The sequence below is a fragment of the Amphiura filiformis genome, chromosome 12 (assembly GCF_039555335.1).
Source record: "Amphiura filiformis chromosome 12, Afil_fr2py, whole genome shotgun sequence".
NCBI classification, from domain to species: Eukaryota; Metazoa; Echinodermata; class Ophiuroidea; order Amphilepidida; family Amphiuridae; genus Amphiura; species Amphiura filiformis.
Genome location: NC_092639.1, coordinates 37,823,489 through 37,841,408, shown reverse-complemented (window position 1 = coordinate 37,841,408; position 17,920 = coordinate 37,823,489). Strand labels below are relative to the sequence as shown.

The 17,920-nt window shown below is 36.9% G+C and overlaps 2 protein-coding genes across 2 annotated transcripts in view; one reads left to right on the top strand and one right to left on the bottom strand.

Annotated features, from left to right (window-relative positions):
* Positions 1-6,791, top strand: part of LOC140166154 (staphylococcal nuclease domain-containing protein 1-like) — a 41,022-nt gene extending 34,231 nt beyond the window's left edge. Inside the window, exons 19-20 of the mRNA XM_072189546.1 lie at positions 3,059-3,307; positions 3,782-6,791. Of these exons, the coding sequence (XP_072045647.1) occupies positions 3,059-3,307; positions 3,782-3,847 (315 nt within the window). The 3' untranslated portion in view covers positions 3,848-6,791. The remainder of the gene's footprint in view (positions 1-3,058; positions 3,308-3,781) is intronic.
* A 2,674-nt stretch (positions 6,792-9,465) lies between these two features.
* LOC140166153 (methylosome protein WDR77-like) overlaps positions 9,466-17,920 on the bottom strand; it is a 40,357-nt gene continuing 31,902 nt past the window's right edge. Inside the window, exon 9 of the mRNA XM_072189544.1 lies at positions 9,466-10,315. Within this exon, the coding sequence (XP_072045645.1) occupies positions 10,179-10,315 (137 nt within the window). The 3' untranslated portion in view covers positions 9,466-10,178. The remainder of the gene's footprint in view (positions 10,316-17,920) is intronic.

The following is a 17,920-nucleotide window of genomic DNA, read 5'->3' as shown; positions in this document are numbered from 1 at the left end:
GTTTTTTATTTCCTTTTTTTCTTAAATTTTTTTAAAAGTTTTTGCTGCAATATCATGAAATTCTTAGACAAATTACTTAGACAAATTTGGTAGAAAAGTTACTTGATTTGATACTCGCATTGTTTAAACAATTGATATTTGTACTTCAATTGTGTAAATCAACCACAATTTTATCCTGCATACTTTTTAAGGGGGTACTACACCCCTCGATAAATTTGTGTCTATTTTTGCATTTTTCTCAAAAACTAATAACACAGTGGTAGCAAAAGTTATGTATATTATAGGTGCAATGAATCCCATTACTACACTGGAATTTCAGAGACCCAAGACAAGCGGTTTGTTATTTATGACCAGAAATGAGGTACCACTAGGATGTACCTCGTTTCCTATCATATATACTGAACCGCTTGTCTTGGGTCACTGAAATTTCAGTGTAGTAATTGGATTCCTTGCCCCAATAATATACATAACTTTTGTTACCAGTGTGTAATTATTTTTGAGAAAAATGCAAAAATAGTCACAATTTACCACACGGGTGTAGTACCCCTTAAGACTCGAAAAATGACATCAGTAAATCAAAATTTAGTTTTTATAAAAATCTTTTTTAAAAAAATCTTTGAAAAAAACCTCAATCCGCATTCGTGTTTGAAACTGCCGTGGGCTTTGAGACATAACAATTTTTTTAGCCTTGCCATGGAATAGCCCACTTTTTAGCCACTTGTATTACATGACTGGGAGCTACTTTAAAGCTGAAACTCTCCTGGTAGACCCTCTGTCATGTGTATATCGATGTTAGAAATACATGTGGCAGCCTGTGTTTTAACTCTTGGTTGGTCACAAGTAAGCCTGGAATTAAGTGGGCGCGGGAAGCAAATTTTCCCCCGTAAAGCCACCAATTGCTCTTGGTTCTTGTAAAATTCACATGAACCAGGAGCAATTTATTTTAGAAAATTGCTCCTGGTTCCAGTTTTTGCACTTGATGCAGTACTGCTATATTATTGTATATGCAGAAAAGGATTTACTATTTGAAAATTGCTCCTGTTTCTTCAAATATTGTTCCTGGTGCTTGTAAAATCCCAGTGAACCAGGAGCAATGTTTAAAAACAAATTGCTCCTGGTTTGTCTGCTTATTTCCAGGCTTGGTCACAAGTAGCTCCTGGTTCAGGCAAAATCTACCTAAACTAGGCTGTAATGCAAAAGTAGAGTAGAGTGTGGTTCAAACCATGATATTTTTCTCCTTTGTAGTGACAAAATGACCCACAAAATAGCCACACCACTGGCCAATTTTGTTCGTAGTAAATAAATGCATCAGAGCCTGTTTGTTTTTGTGGTAATTGCAGCTAGGGCATTAGGGTGCACTGTTACCTTGGCAACCCTGTGATTCACAGTTGCAGATAGTAAACATGGTGTCTATTACCAGATGCGTTAACAATGGGATATTTGTTAGGCAACATTTAGACACCAACATTTCCATCATCTGAGCCGCTTTGGGTCCAATTTAGATACACCAACCAACGTCCATACGAAGCATTTGCCTGAATCATCTTTTTTTGGTCCACAGCAATATACAGCGTAGATGTGATGTGGTATATCGAAAGTAGACACTTTTTTTTTTCTTAAAATTTTAGTTTTTTAGTTTTTGCTGTAAAATCATGAAATTCTTAGACAAATTTGGTTAAAAAGTTACTTGATTTGATACTCGCATTGTTTTAACAATTGATATTTGTACTTCACTTGTCATCGTAAATCAAAATTTAGTTTTTAATAAAAATCTTTAAAAAAAAAAACACCTCGATCTGCATTCGTGTTTGAAACTGCCGTGGGTTTGAGACATAACAATTTTTTTTAGCCTTGCCATGGAATAGCCCACTTTTTAGCCACTTGTATTACATGACTGGGAGCTACTTTAAAGCTGAAACTCTCTCCTGGTAGACGCTCTGTCATGTGTATATCGATGTTAGAAATACATGTGGCAGCCTGTGTTTTAACTCTTGGTTGGTCACAAATAAGCCTGGAATTAAGTGGGCACGGGAAGCAAATTTTCCCCCGTAAAGCCACCAATTGCTCTTGGTTCTTGTAAAATTCACATGAACCAGGAGCAATTTATTTTAGAAAATTGCTCCTGGTTCCAGTTTTTGCACTTGATGCAGTACTGCTATATTATTGTATATGCAGAAAAGGATTTACTATTTGAAAATTGCTCCTGTTTCTTCAAATATTGTTCCTGGTGCTTGTAAAATCCCAGTGAACCAGGAGCAATGTTTAAAAACAAATTGCTCCTGGTTTGTCTGCTTATTTCCAGGCTTGGTCACTGGTTCAGGCAAAATCCACCTAAACTAGGCTGTAATGCAAAAGTAGAGTAGAGTGTGGTTCAAACTATGATATTTTTCTCCTTTGTAGTGACAAAATGACCCACAAAATAGCCACACCACTGGCCAATTTTGTTCGTAGTAAATAAATGCATCAGAGCTTGTTTGTTTTTGTGGTAATTGCAGCTAGGGCATTAGGGTGCACTGTTACCATGGCAACCCTGTGATTCACAGTTGCAGATAGTAAACATGGTGTCTATTACCAGATGCGTTAACAATGGGATATTTGTTAGGCAACATTTAGACACAAACATATCCATCACCTGTGCGCCTTACAAAATCTTGCGATGAAAAATTCTGCGCATGCATGAATCCCAGGGTCTGCGATGACGCAATCACCCTAAGTGTTATATGCGACGGAATTGCTGGCGGGCAGCAATAACCGTGTAGCTACCGGTCCCTGATCGTGTGCTTGGCATGCGGGGGGTCAAAGGTTCGAATCCCGGGGGTGCCCAGTCAAAATTCTTCTTCTCCTTGACTTTTTCGGATCTTTGACTTCCGATCCCAAAAAGCAGGGTCCAGTGTTAGGGTTAACCCACACTACCCTCAAGATGATAGATACAAAACTTGATAGAATGTTAAAGCACGATGGGTCCTGGTGCTGTATACTGTCGTATCACCTAATCTGCATATTATCTAGCTCATTTGCATTCAGTTTATACTATTTAATCTTTTTCCCCTTTATCCAGGAGGAATACAAACAGGAGGCGCTGGATGCCTTCAGGCATGACATCCTCAACAACCAATTCTTGCTGAACGTAGAATATCACTCGGGAAGCCAAGACTTTGTCACTATCCTTACCCCAGAGGCGCGTGAGGATGTGAGTCAGAAGCTCATCAGCGATGGCTTGGTGTTAGCCGAGCATCGTCGTGAGAAGAGGCTTAACAAGATGGTGACGGAGTATAAGGCGGCCCAAGAAACAGCTCGCAAGAATAGGGTAAGTTTGGCAGACTCGTCTGGGGAGATTTTTATGTCAAATAAAATTCATATATGTGATATTTTAACAGCTTGCAAGGTTGGTCGAGGGCCAGGCATAAACAGCATTAATGCCAAGCTGTTTTAGGGCATCAAATTTGCAGTATAGAAAAATCATAGGAAAATCAAAGTTTTACTAATCTTATTTCATATTTTTATTCGCTTCGGGCTAAATCAGTTTATCATACCTTCAAGTCTATTAACAGGCATGAGAATTTTACTGCTTTTGCAGGATTTCCTGCTTTTTTTGTGGTCCAAATTTCAGCTCTTCTAATTTCAGCCTGTTTTTGGCCTTTTTAGCCTAAATTCACACTTTCAGGTTTTTTCATGGATGATCATTCTCATGCCTGTATTAATGATCTCCCTAATGTAGTAGTAGCCTTCACAGCCAGTGCTTTTATGCAAAAAACTAATTTCTTGTATTTCTGTTTTTCAGCTGAACCTCTGGCGCTACGGCGACATTACGGAGGACGATGCCCGTGAGTTTGGCTACCAGAATTAACTGTATATCCAACTCACAACGGAAGCTACAAGAAACTTAACGGTCATCCCAAGTGGTCAAGAAACTTACAGGTGGTCATCTCGATCGGGTGTTAGTCACCTGCAACAGATAGTGAGGAAATTGACTGTAATCGTACTTTAATAGTAGTTGTCATGGTAATTTAAGGTCAAAGGTCAAATAGACAACCATATGAATGAGGCTGAAAAAACTAGTCACAAAATTCATTTCACAAAAAACTTTGTATTGCAGGCAGGGCATATAATTTTTTATTTCTGTCATGGTTTTTGAGTTCTCATATGTATTTATTTCATGTAAGTAAATAGTCTGAATTGGCTTTTATAAAGTCTAATTATTGTGACTCTCGTAACCGAGGTTCAGTCTTCCATTATTCGTATTATCTTGTTAATAATTTGAATTAATACCCATATTTTGAGTTTTTTTGAAGAATTATTTCCTGTCCTCTTTTTTCAGTTAAAATTGAGTTGGAGAATCATTGACCTATGACCTTATTACATTTGAACTTGGTGTTAAACTTGGATAACTCCCTGAGTTTCTCTGTATCTTCTGATGAATCAGCATGCTCAAGTTGAAAGCTAGTAACGGATTAACCAATTGCATCGTTTGAATATAGTCACATGATATGCAATGCACCAATAAGAGGCCACTAAACAATTTTATGAAATATAGTAGATATCTAAGAAAATAATATTGCATATTTTCAGGGATATTGGGTTTATTTTTCTCTTGTAATGGGATATTGGGGAAGTGTATGTGTTTTGAATTTGTAATTAACAAAAAAATGCAAATGGCTGTACATTTTAGGCTGTCATCCTAGATAATTACCTCTGCATTCAAGTGCTTTAGGCTTTTAAATTTGACATCACAAATCCGAAGAACTTCTGCTATAGCAGTAATTTCCGCATAGTTTATACACACTATGGCAATTTCAAACGTTTTGTGTTATTAATTTCTTTAATCTCAGGTTTTGTACATCACCCATTTCAAACAATATACTTTTCACCAGTTGAAAAGAGTATGAAAACATGACTTTGCAAAGGTTTTTGATGTCAGTTTGGAAGTCTTTTGACCCTTGGACATTCCCTTTGTGTTGTAGCAATAGATAGGAGTCAGTCAAAATATTCTTTCATTTCTTTTTTTATTTTACCAAAGTTTTAAATTCCATTATGCAATAATTGTGATTAATGATAGTTTGAACAAAATGATATTCAATGCATATGTACTATGTTCCTTTCTAATATAAGCTGCATTATACTTGGACAGGAAAACCAGAGTAGATAAGTTTGCAGTAGATGAATTCATGTTAAATAATGTTGTGTAATAAGCAAAAAAAAAAGTAATAATAATTGTTATGCCACGCAGTGGTAAACATGGTAAATTTATCTGTCATATCTCACACAGTGAGAATTTAAGAGTAAGGATATTCAAAAATGAAAAATCAGGCAGTTATATTGTTTGATGAATGTTATTGGTCTTAACAGGTCAATTCTGTATCCCACTGTAGTTCCCACCTCTTAATTTCTGTTAATTATTTTCACTACGGGTTGTTTAGTTCCTTGAATTTTGTGAATCCTGCCACAACAGCGTAATTACTAAAAATGCACAAAATGTTCTAATAACGCATTGAACGTATGAAGCAGGATCAAGAAATTAACAAATTGTTAAATCTTCCTTTTGTTTTAAATCGTGAAAATTTCTTTGCGCAAAAATAATGGCTTGTAATACAGCATTAGTGAAAGATGTTTGATATCATGGGACTCGTGTATTGGATGTCAAGGAAAAAGTGGAACTATTTGATGAACGTTAGACATCAATGAAGAAGTGCCTTTTTATGTGTTCCACTGTAGTCTATATCATCCCTAGGTTTCATTTTTTCTAGATGGACATGGGTAGTTTACAGTACACCTAAAAGCATGTATTGTGTTGGCTAACAAAGAAACAAAATCCATTGTTAGAATATTAATTGGGAAAAGGACAATTGGTGTTGTGGCTACTTCTCATTGCCAAAAAGATTGCCCCACCTGGAAATGGCAGATGAGTCTCGGTAGCCTGAATGTTTTGAGGCAAGTGATTTACAAATCAAGTTTTAAACGGAAAGCTATGCAGAAAAGAGTTGGACAGTATGAATTGTGGAAAGAATGAAAGAAATCATCAAGTGCAGAAGTTATGATTCAGTATTTTTTGGGGCATTATTTGAATGTTATTTTGTGTAGTCATGAGGTGGTATCCATTGAGTATGTTTGGTTCACTCTTGGTAAAAGGAAATGTGTTCAATTTTAAACAACGCTGAAAAGAACACTCGCTTGTACTCATCTTACAGTGCTTTAAAAGTTAATTATTTTCATATACACTTTTACCATTTTAGAAAGCTCACTGCCTGTGGGGTCAAAATCAAAAGATGACTGCACTTGTGATTTCTTCCATTCACAGAAGGAATAGACCGTCATTTGGGTAGTGTAGAATTACATCTGGGATATTCAATGTATATTTTTATTGACAAAGAGTCGTGAACAAATCCTATTAAAATCTTTATGCCCCAAATAGTATTTCAAAGGTTTTTATGAAACGAGAGTAATATATATTTTGAATTAAATTTTGGAATTGAATTGAAGGCTAACAGTATTATTAAGAATTATCAAGTGATTATGATCACAAAAATAGCCAATGAATAGCAACTCGAGTGTACTCATTTACGGTATATTCTTGGACGAATTAAATATATAGAAACTATTTATTTTGTATGAAATTAATTTCATACGCATTAACACAGTGGTGGGAGGGTTGAAAATGTGTGTTTTTGTTTTCTTTTATGTTAAAAAAGATTAGTATAGTTGGTAGAGTAACCATGGTAACCCAAATGGCCTTGCTGCATGTCATGTGACACATGAATTAATAAAATACAAAGAATAAAGATAGTGGACCAATATATTTTGTGTTGATTTTTGCTTTTTATTGTTGCACATGCAGAGATATACAAAGACACTCTGTACCAGTTAAAATTACTTCGGCCATGCATACAAACATTTTAAAAACAGTCTATTACATGTATGAAATGCACCAGACACGTGTGATGCGATCAAGCAAAATCAGTTGGAACTCGGAAATATTTATTTTGAGATGTAGCCAAACAAAGGAAGTATTTCCTTTTGTTTCCTCTTGTTTTGCAAAGTCTTTTAATTGCCCATATCATTGGAACTGGTTGTTCAATTTCAATGGGGTTTTCTGCAAAATGCAGCTTTGTAGATATTTTTTACTATCCTGTAAGAAGCTGAAAATTTAATTCTGAGTTTCGACTGATTTTGCTTGATCGCATCACATATTGCAAATGGTTATATAACAACTTGATAAACTGAGGGTATAAATCATAATTTTATTAATGTGGAAAAACAAGACTTAACATGTCAATCAAAACAGGGTAATACAAATCGGAGATGCTACTTCGGGTATTTTACGAGTCCAAATTCCTGCACTTTTATTTATTTTTAGCCCGCTTTTTGGCCTGCATTCACATGCTTTTTCTCACCAGTTACATTTTTTGTAAGCGTATCCTTGTGTTTATGTGATGGAGCATTGTGTGTCTTCGCTTTTACGCAAAAGATCGTAAAAATACATGGTATGTGCGTAGCAGGTTTGTCTCGCACTATTTTGGAACGATTGACCCTCAATAATGGTTAATGCTGGGAATGTACCTACTGGTAATTGGTCCGCATCTCCTTTTTATTTTATGGTTAAATGCCTTCAGACACATGTAAGCACCACACTGGTTTAACACAACATTTAACAGCGGCATTACTATTCAGTGAGCAAAAACTGGTACTCGTCTTGTGGTATTATACAACAATCAGCTGCAAGTAAGATACACAGTACTGCTACATTTGAACAATTTTTACATCAACAATTGATTGTGATACATTTTCTTAGCAATTGATTGTGCTGTCTGCCACTTTGGCCTATCTTTTACAGTATTTTTTTTCAGTAGGTTTTACTGTTGAAACCAATCAAAGAAGTAACTGTAGTATTGTACCCAATAATCACACCCTGGACCTCTGGTTTGTAAGATATTACTCTTGTAACTTCAGTTCGGGGGCGCTGTGAATTTAAGGCTCCTCTAAATTCACAGACCATCTGTGAATTCAAATACTCTTGTTAACTGCATTTTTAACTAGTTTTGTTTCGGTGCAAGTTTTTCTGATATTTCTGCTTTATTGCATCATTTTGCTCTGCATAAAAAATTGCACAAATAGAATTTTAATTTGCACAGATGAATTGAAAACAAACAAGCTCATTAACTATCTAATGTACCAAACAGACTGCATAATTGTTTTTATTTGATACCAAAATTGAAACAAATGAAATCACAGACCCGGGTATGTGATTTCACAGACCAGGTCTCTGAATTCAGAGGAGTCTGTGAATTTGCAGCGTCTCTGAACTGACTTGATGATTAGGCAATTTGAAATTAAATATGACATGATCAGATCCAAACGGTTCAAGAAAATATTGTCAATTATAGCTAATTATGGCAGTATTTACAGTAAAAATTTCAATTGAAGGAACACAGCTGCCAGCAGATGTACAGCGAGCCGATCATATTTCAAAATACAATGCAAACGCAAGCACATGCATCCTAAATGAAAATCATAACCAATCATGAGTGAGTTGGATTCACTTCTGTGTTACTCACACATGGGTGTTATTACATATAACGTGGACAATCAGCAGGCTGTTGGCAGCCGTAGTCCTTCAAATGAAACATTTACTGAAGTTAAAACATCGGGGAATAGTTCCAAAAGTGTAACCCAAAGTTACAAACTTACTACTGTATAAAAAAATAATAAAATATAAGAATGGTGGTACTAAATAGGTTGTCCAAAGATATGGGTAATGAACACCACAAGCTACCACACATAATGCAGCTATGACTTTGCAATAGACCATTTCAAATCAAGATTAGAAAGTTCAGTAAACCAGGTGCAGTGAGCTGTATTTATTCAGTAAGCTAGGGGGCTTAAAATACTGGACAAGAAATGTTGTGAATCACCGAACCATTTTGAGCAAAAATGCAGCTTATTTAGCCAATGTCAACACAGGTCATCAGGCAAAATATTTTCCAAACATATTGAACACCTTCGCTATTTGGCACTTCACAATATGACAGTAAATGGAAAGAAAGGTGCAAAATGTTATTCATTTTTCGGTAGTTAGATTTGGACAAGTTGACACTTGGCATACATAAATCGCTTACAAGACATACCCCACGCTTGATTGTGTCTTAATGTCACACATTGGATGCTGAAGAGGTACCTATTATAAGCGAGCATTCGGGAAGTTATTTCATGCTTCGGGTTTAATCGGAATAAATTGATTTGAAAAGGTCTATTGGATTTGAAAGTTCATGCGAGATAATATTTTTCATTTTCAGCCTATTTTACAAGTTGACCTCAAATGACCTTTGACCTAAGTATGCGACCTTGAACACCCAACAATATAATAACGTACACACTCACTGACTGACACAAAACTTATGCTGCCATGTCTCTCCTTCGGACGACCTAAAAATTATATCATCATCATACATGCAGCTGGTCACATCTAAACAATGAACCTTTCGGTATATATCCCAAAAGCCATTTTTGAAGAATTTAACCCTACCTAATCGCAACATTGATGCAAACATTGTTACTGTGCATGTTGAACTGAGCAGGAAAGATGTATGCAACGGCGTGATGTAGTTGAGATCAAACGCAAAGGTTTAGGAATTTACCGAAATGGTCAGAACTCGGTGACTGTGTTTACAAATTTTAAAATACATATTGTGAGCTGCATATTAACCAACAGACTACTGCTGTCAACGGTAGGCAACATGATAAAAACACCTTACAGTTTGAATCTTGTGACCTCAGGTATCCAGGGATACAAACCTGAGGATCTCTCTATTTGGAAATGGAATATGTTGAGTTGGAATTGGTTTGAACACTCTAGCCTTTAAAGTTTGTAGCTGAATGGGTCCAAGGATGTATCCTCAGGGAACACTCCATGAAAGCCAGTATTGTGAGCTGGCCATTATAAAGGTACTAGTGTCTTCTCTATATGGTTATATTGGTAACATCCTAGCCTTTGAAGCTTGCTAAGTAGCTGAATGGGTCCAAGGATGTATCGTTCAGAAACCTCATTATAATGGTAAACTGCTCATTGCAACTTAAGTTTTATATTTGGTAATGCTTGTAATATCCTAGTCTTTGCACTTGTACCTGAAGGGGTCCAAGGATGTTACCTTGGGGAACCCTCCTTCCAGGTCATGGTGAGCTGGCTATTATAAAGGTACTGCTGTATTTGGTAAGTTGACATCGTGGCTGATGACTTGTCTGTCCCATCCACATGTTAGAAGCTTGTTGCTGAGTGGGTCCCATGATACGCCGTGCACAAAGTCGTTGTGGCTGTAGCCGGTATCTGTACAAAGCGAGATCAAAAAACATTACATTACACAAAACAGACATTTATATGTGACCCAGATGTTCCACACTATTGCACATTCTCCCGAAAGTTGACTGGCTCAATATCTCACGTAATTAGTAATCAAGGCTACTGTACTGAAGACTCATTTGTATCCTCAGATTATGGAGCCTTTCAATCATACACAGACAGTTCATGCTGTTGTGGTTTTCCTCATGTTGTTCTTTTGCTTTGTTTTTTGCCTTCGAGCGCTTTGTTCTTAATGTAGCAGTGCTATACATTTAAGGATATGATCTCTCAATTTTTCCTTCAAAAAATTACAGATTTTCAAAATTAGAAAAAAGTGAACATTTTTATTCTGATTGGTATGAGCTGTGCCCTCCTCACCCAGAAGTCAAAAAATCAAATTGCAACTTTTTCCTGGTGTAAACGGGGTCTAAGATTCTTGATTCAATTTCATGATTCAATTTCAAACAAACATTCTCAACAGGGTCCACAAACAATTTAAGGTTATCCAAACAACAAGGGTGTTGACAAGGGATAAGAATGCGGCTAATACAAGTCTACATAATTCTACATAAAAACCCCTGAATTATCCGTAATCTATATCATACATATTACTTCAGCTTCCATGACAGTTGTGTTTATGGAAGAACCACAGGAAGTACATTGACAGTTGAGTGAGTTATAGAAGTAATTTGACAAAAGCAACATTTTTGGTTAACTTGACAAGACCTTTTTTACCTACAAAATACAATACACTTGTACCTTCACAGGTAGAACCAATCCGTGGGAAAAGTTTGATGCTTTAAAATACAGATCCAGGACAGCACCTGTCATTAATAGGATTAAATCTACCACTTTACACATATCATGCTTCAGTCCCCCCCCCCACCCCAAAAAAAAGCTGGTTCCAGTGGTGGTAAAAACTCTTGCTGAGTGATAGTTCAATATCAAACAAACTATCCACTATAGTCCATTTAGCTTCCTCTCCACCTACAGGCATGAGAATGATCATCCATGAAAAAAACCTGAAAAGTTTGGAAAAACCTTAAAAAGTGTATGAAATTATGCTAAAAAGGCCAAAAACAGGCTAAAGTTTAAAAAAATTGCGGAAAATTGGACCACAAAAAAAGCCTGAATTCAGGCTTAAACCTGAAAAATGCCTGCACCTATGATACATCATACATTGCACAATCAAAGGCAGTTCATCTGTAGCATACGATGCGGCACTAAGTGACGGCACCAGGCAGATAATATACTCGCACATATATCACAGACAGACGCTACTGTCTCTAATATGTTAGGTACCCAAATCTCAAACTTCACAATCAACTTGACCCAGGTACAATTTGAGCTATGGATATTGAATGGAGGCAAATGAACTGAGCCATAGAATAAAAATTCCTTTAAAAAAGGAATGGGGTGCCCAATGGGAGCTTTGATGTGATGTGAGGTTGAAATGTAACAGTTTGGGTAAAATTATCTTCTTTTAAATAACAAGTTCACGAATTGGTTTTAAATAGAAGGAATAGTTCAAATTTCGGTTACTATTGTTAGACATTGGTATATCATGGGGTGTTCAGTGGCAGGTCAATTTGAGAAAAATTTTAGTTAGAAAATGTGAAAATGAAGGCCCAACTGAGGCCATTAGTGGACATTTTCTTTCAAATTTAATTACTTACAAGACACATATACTCTTTAAAATTGACAAGCACACACCCCCCATATTAAAAGGGCATTTTGTGATCCACAGCCTCATCCCCCCACTTTTCTCAAAAAAAATTGAGATTTTTATACCACTGGAAACCTCTGGCTACATAATGTTTATGTACCAAATACTTCTTGCAGATTATTTCGTTTAACAATAATATCGTTAAATTTGAATTTAGTTCTGGTATACCAGAACGAAATTACAACAGTGACCTATGGAGCAGTGTAATACACACAATCATTTTTTGGAAATAAGCTTTTTTTGTGGATACCTACTGAAAAATATCATAAAAAGAGGATGCTAGGATCACGAAATCCTCCTTTAAATGCTATCCCAGGAAAATATAATGATTATTGGATGACTTTTACAAATCACAAATAATTTAAACATCGTGAGTGAATTAGCATGTACAATAGAAAACACAAAATAACTGAATTGTAAAGAAATCTATTGAACCAAATGGGTGAACTCCATGGCATGATGATTTCCAGATATTTAGAGTTCTATACTACAAAACCTGAAATAATTATTCACTACACCCACCTCAACGTAAACAACGCACTCCCTTTGTCAACTAAAATTGGATTAGAGTTATAAAATACTTGGATAAAAGACTAGACGGATGAAGAAAGAAATGAACTTAAAAGGGTTTTGTTATCATTAACATGTTTCATCAATCAGTGCACTTTCAATTGAATTGAATTGAATTGAATTGAAGCAAAATGAAAAAAAGAAAAACATCAAAAGAAGTAAAAAAAAAACCTCTGACATTCAAAAGGATTGTACATGTAATTTTTACATCAAGAGTAAAATGCAATTACTGGTAACACATTTTCACATAGCTATCATATACAACATATAATACCAGCGTTGGCCACATCGCGGAGCAAAATGCTACTCAATTTTGATATAAAATTTGATCGATTGAACCCATATTTATTGAAAGTCGAGCTATGAGTTTTAAAATATTGGACGAGACGTAGTCGAGTCCAATATTTTACAACTCATAGCGAGACCAATAAATATTGGGTATAAAGCATTCAATTTTATCATTATTATGTTTTAGATCCAATATTTTTACACACTTGGATCCATCAAAACATATAATAATGATCAGTATGCTACACAATTTTGGAAATGTGTAGCAATTTTATAACATAGACTTATACAGTGAAGTGTGCGAATGTAACAAAAATCAAGTAGTGCAGGCTGATAATTCTACGCATAAAAACATCTTACGTCCAACGCTGCAACATACCATTTTTTTTAAGTAATGCATTTGACCTCTTGTTTAGTGCATTTCATCTTTCATATTTTTGTCAAATTAGCTCCGAAAAATAAAGCATATTTACAGTAAATTGATTGGGCATAATTAATGCGGTGAAAAGGTTCACTTCACTTATTTCACCTGACTGATCAGTAATGAGGTTATATTGTTAGCCCTTTCATGCTAATATCAATCACAGAATAACTTGGGAAAAAATTTTGGAGTCCAACCTGTGAACTTTTAATATTACTATGAAAAAATGTATATGTCTCAACGCTTGTGAAGATGTTCCAATCAGGGAGTGCCTTTTGAGGAGAGCGAGAGCAATCGCTCTCTACTGCTCTCCTTAAATCTGATGTAGGAGACTGATTTTTAGCTCTCCTTAGTTGACTATTCTCTCCTTATTACATTCTATTAATGTAATACTCTAATCAGCTCCAGAAGGCACCAGATAAGCCATTTAATACTCTCATGAAAATTCCAAAAGACAGTCCCTGTCCAATACTGAATGCATCCCCTGCCTCAAACTTAGTCAAAACAAGCTTGAGAAGCACTGAGATGCTCAAAATATGAACATTATAATGAAACATTTAACACAAAATTCACAGTTCTAGTCCAATAAAAGAGCACTCAGTCTGGATGTTTGCCAGTTTGTTTCTTCTTCAAAAGATTGTGAAATAATTAATTAATAAATAATAAATTGATTAATCAATAACAGTTCTGATGAACATGTTCAATAATATAATGAAATATTTGCACTAATTTCTGCAACAAATGCTTTGAAAACACATTTTTACCAACATTCTTGTAAAAAAATAATAAAAAATAATGATAATGCGCCCGGCAGCAGTCTCCCCACATAGTTTTACTTTAACAATTAAGGAATTAATTTTAATTAATTAATTTTAGAAAATGTAAAAAACTTAAAATAAATCAAATAAATTATCAATCCAGGTACATTATATATCTAGATGGTTAATAAATGCTGGTACCATAGACAAATCAGGTGACTCATAAGGTAAGTTAGACACCTATTATCTAACTCCACCCATGCATGATACTTCATCAACCTATCCCTGACAAGGTAATACAAGGTTGCCAGAGTTACCTATGACCAGCAAAAGTAGGCTACCTTCAAATTGCTTGCAGCATGGCTGTCGTAACTCAATCAAATTTTGGGCTGCTTTGCTATGTAAAGTGTTTAAACATGTTAGTATTTTTAATCACAGGCATCAATCCTGGAGGGGAGGGGCACGGGGATATGCTTTCCTCACCACACACACACACTTTTTGGAAACAATTACCACATTTTAATCTTTTCAGCCACTTTTTTCACAATTAACCCCAGTTTTTGACAAATTTGGGCCCCCATCTTTCGAGACGGACTGACGTCACTTTTCCCTTTGCTTGCCCATGTTCCATTTTTCAGCTCTGAAGTGCCCTATTTAGGATCCCAATTTCAAACTCTGCAATATCATGTATCCTGGCAAGAGCAAAGCGAGTGTCATCCGAGGGGCACTAGGAATGATTGGGGGCTCTGGGTCTGGCTGCATGCTATGATCAGCCCTTGATTGGCCCCTGTTGAATTTGTCCTCACATGTGATTGAATTTCTTTGCTACAGCCTGTACACTTAATGTAGGTCACGCAAAAGCACCCAAATTTCAGACATGGTAGGACTTTGGCTACTTTTCCTTTCCAGGTAGTTGGGCTACTTCATGAGCATGTGCCGCCACCTTAATGCCATGTTTGCCACACTTTTGATCTGAATATCTGGCAACGCTGCTAGTGAAAACTACTGAACTATGAAAAAGACAACACATGGGCCTTGAAAGAACTTTGTACAAAGTCTTTTACTTGCCAGCCCATACCAGTGAAAGCAAACACATCTTCATTCAAAGTTAGACCTGAGATTGACCAGTCTGCTAAAGAGGTGTCACCATGCTTTATATCCGACTGTGATGCGACATGTGGGATCTGGCAACAATATATCGCCATTGTAACTTGGTGGGCATGACTTGCAAATGTTAACTGGTGTATGTTGTATTGCTACAAGCAGCTATAGCATTTATTGGAAATTAATTTGCCGGTTGGACACATAACAGATTGATTGCTGAACACAAGAACAAATTTTGTGTCCTTTCAATAAAGGACATGTTGGTGTAGGCAGTTACAAAATATGTAATATGATCGGCTAGTGTGACTTAACAAACTCTGACTGCTCTTATTGAGTACTTGAAAAATTCACAAGTACACAATTTGAATATTGTCTCATCAAATCTTGGAAAGACTTAAAAACTAGTGTCTCAACATACAAGGATAAAAAATTGGAGTACATCAGTGTAAAACAGGTGTTATCAATATGGGAGACGACAGTTCAAGCCAATCATATGAAGCTACAAAAATAGAGAATTCTGCTGTATGTCAATCTTCCGATTTAACAGACAAGAATTCAGCTGTGTGTCAATCTTCCGATACGGAGGTTCAAATGCAAGATTCAACAGACAAGAATTCAACTGTGTGTCAATCTTCTGATACAGAGCTTCAAACACAAGATTCAACAGAAATGAATTCTGCTGTGTGTCAATCTTCTAATACAGAGCTTCAAAAGCAAGATTCAACAGAAAAGAATTCAACTGTGTGTCAATCTTCTGATACAGAGCTTCAAACGCAAGATTCAACAGAAAAGAATTCCGCTGCATGTCAATCTTCCGATACAGAGCTTCAAACGCAAGATTCAACAGAAAATAATTCAGCTGCATGTCAATCTTCAGATACAAAGCTTCAAAAGCAAGATTCAACAGAAAAGAATTCAGCTGTGTGTCAATCTTCCGATACAGGAGAGCTCCAAACGCAAGATTCAACCGACAAAAATTCTGCTGTGTGTCAATCTTCCGATACAGAGCTTCAAACGCAAGATTCAACAGAAAAGAATTCTGCTGTGTGTCAATCTTCAAATTCAGAGCTTCAAACGCAAGATTCAAAAGAAAAGAATCCTGCTCAAGCAGAGATTGGTCTTGCATGTTCGCGGTGTTTATTGTCCTTCACCGACACTCGCGTTCCTCAGACATTGCCCGAGTGTCAGCATGTCTGTTGTACAGCCTGCCTCATACAGCTGACCAAATGGGATGCCAACTCGACTGTCAAATGTCCACGATGTGAGAAATCCTCTAAGCTGCCAAATGGCGGTACTGCTGCAATGGACATCAACAAGTTGCTGTACAAGTTTGTACAACAACGCAACGTGGGGAGACTACAAGAACATCTGGACGATATCACTCACGACTTGCTCGGGATGCACAAAGATGTACAAAAATCGGTCGCTGATCTGAAGCAACTCGAGCAGGACACAACAGAGGCTTTGCAGCAAGAAAAGGATCAAGTGGATCGATGTGTAGAGGCTGTTCAAGCTGAAGCTTGGATTCTGAAAGCTCAGATCAGAAAGATTGGTGCGCAACGTCTCAAGTATATCCAAGAAGACATAGCTCAACTAGAAAGCAGGGCACGAGACATAAAGACTGTTCATGAGATCACGCAGGCAAGCAAAGACAATGGTAATATCCAGCATATCAAGTATGATGAACTATCCTCACAGATGGACAAGCTGCTAACAGCAACATCCCCAACACCAAACTCCATCAAGAGTCCCCAAAGTGCCAGATTTCTGCGCCAGAATGTCACTCTGGGGCGAGTCATCAAACTTCGCAACCTGCAGCTTGTTTACGAATTTGCCGATCGATTTAAGCAGGTTCAAGATATTGTGGTGACTCCCAATGGCATGCTTGGGGTGTGCGATTCTCAAGGAAACGCAGTGACCGTCTACTGTAAATGTGATCAGGATAATAACAATCAATCTCGGTACACAAAACATATCAGCTTGGAACTGAATACATCAAACCCAAATAAACCAACAAGCATGGCTGCCACGCTTGATGGTAAATACGTTGTCGCAAGACGGACTGGTGTCGAAGTCTACTCTATGGCTGGTGCCTACTTGAAAACATTCACCACCACAGGAAAAGACTGCTGCAGGAAAAGCAAAGCTTCTAAAATAGCGACAAATGTATATAGTCTAACAACAACTGAAGACGGCAAGATTCTTGTGGGGGATATCAAGCGGTGCGTGATCACCATACATGACCTCACAGGAGACATTGTATCAACTCTTCCAACTACAATCAAACCAAGACATATCTCACCGGCTTGGAATAAACACCATGTCGCGATAACCGATTGGGAGAGTGGAAGACTGTGCATCCAGCATATTGGCTCCGGCAGCCAGGTGTTGACTCTGGATGTTCCCGATGCTCTCGGGTTTGCTTTGATCACAGCGCTTCATCCCTGCTGGTCAGTCGAAGCGAGCGAGATCATGAAACGGGGGAGATATGTGTTGGAACCGGAGTGATTGAACAGTACAATACATGTACATCTGGGGACAGGACATTAATTGTATGTCTAGCACAGGATTTGTACGGTGCTTGTGGCATGGAATTTATTGGGCATGATCTGCTGGCTGTGGCAGATTATAAGGCAGTCAAAATATACCGGGTAACATAAACTTTTACTTGTTACCGAGATTTTCAAGGTAATGCATATAAACAATCTACTGTGACTGATGTATTT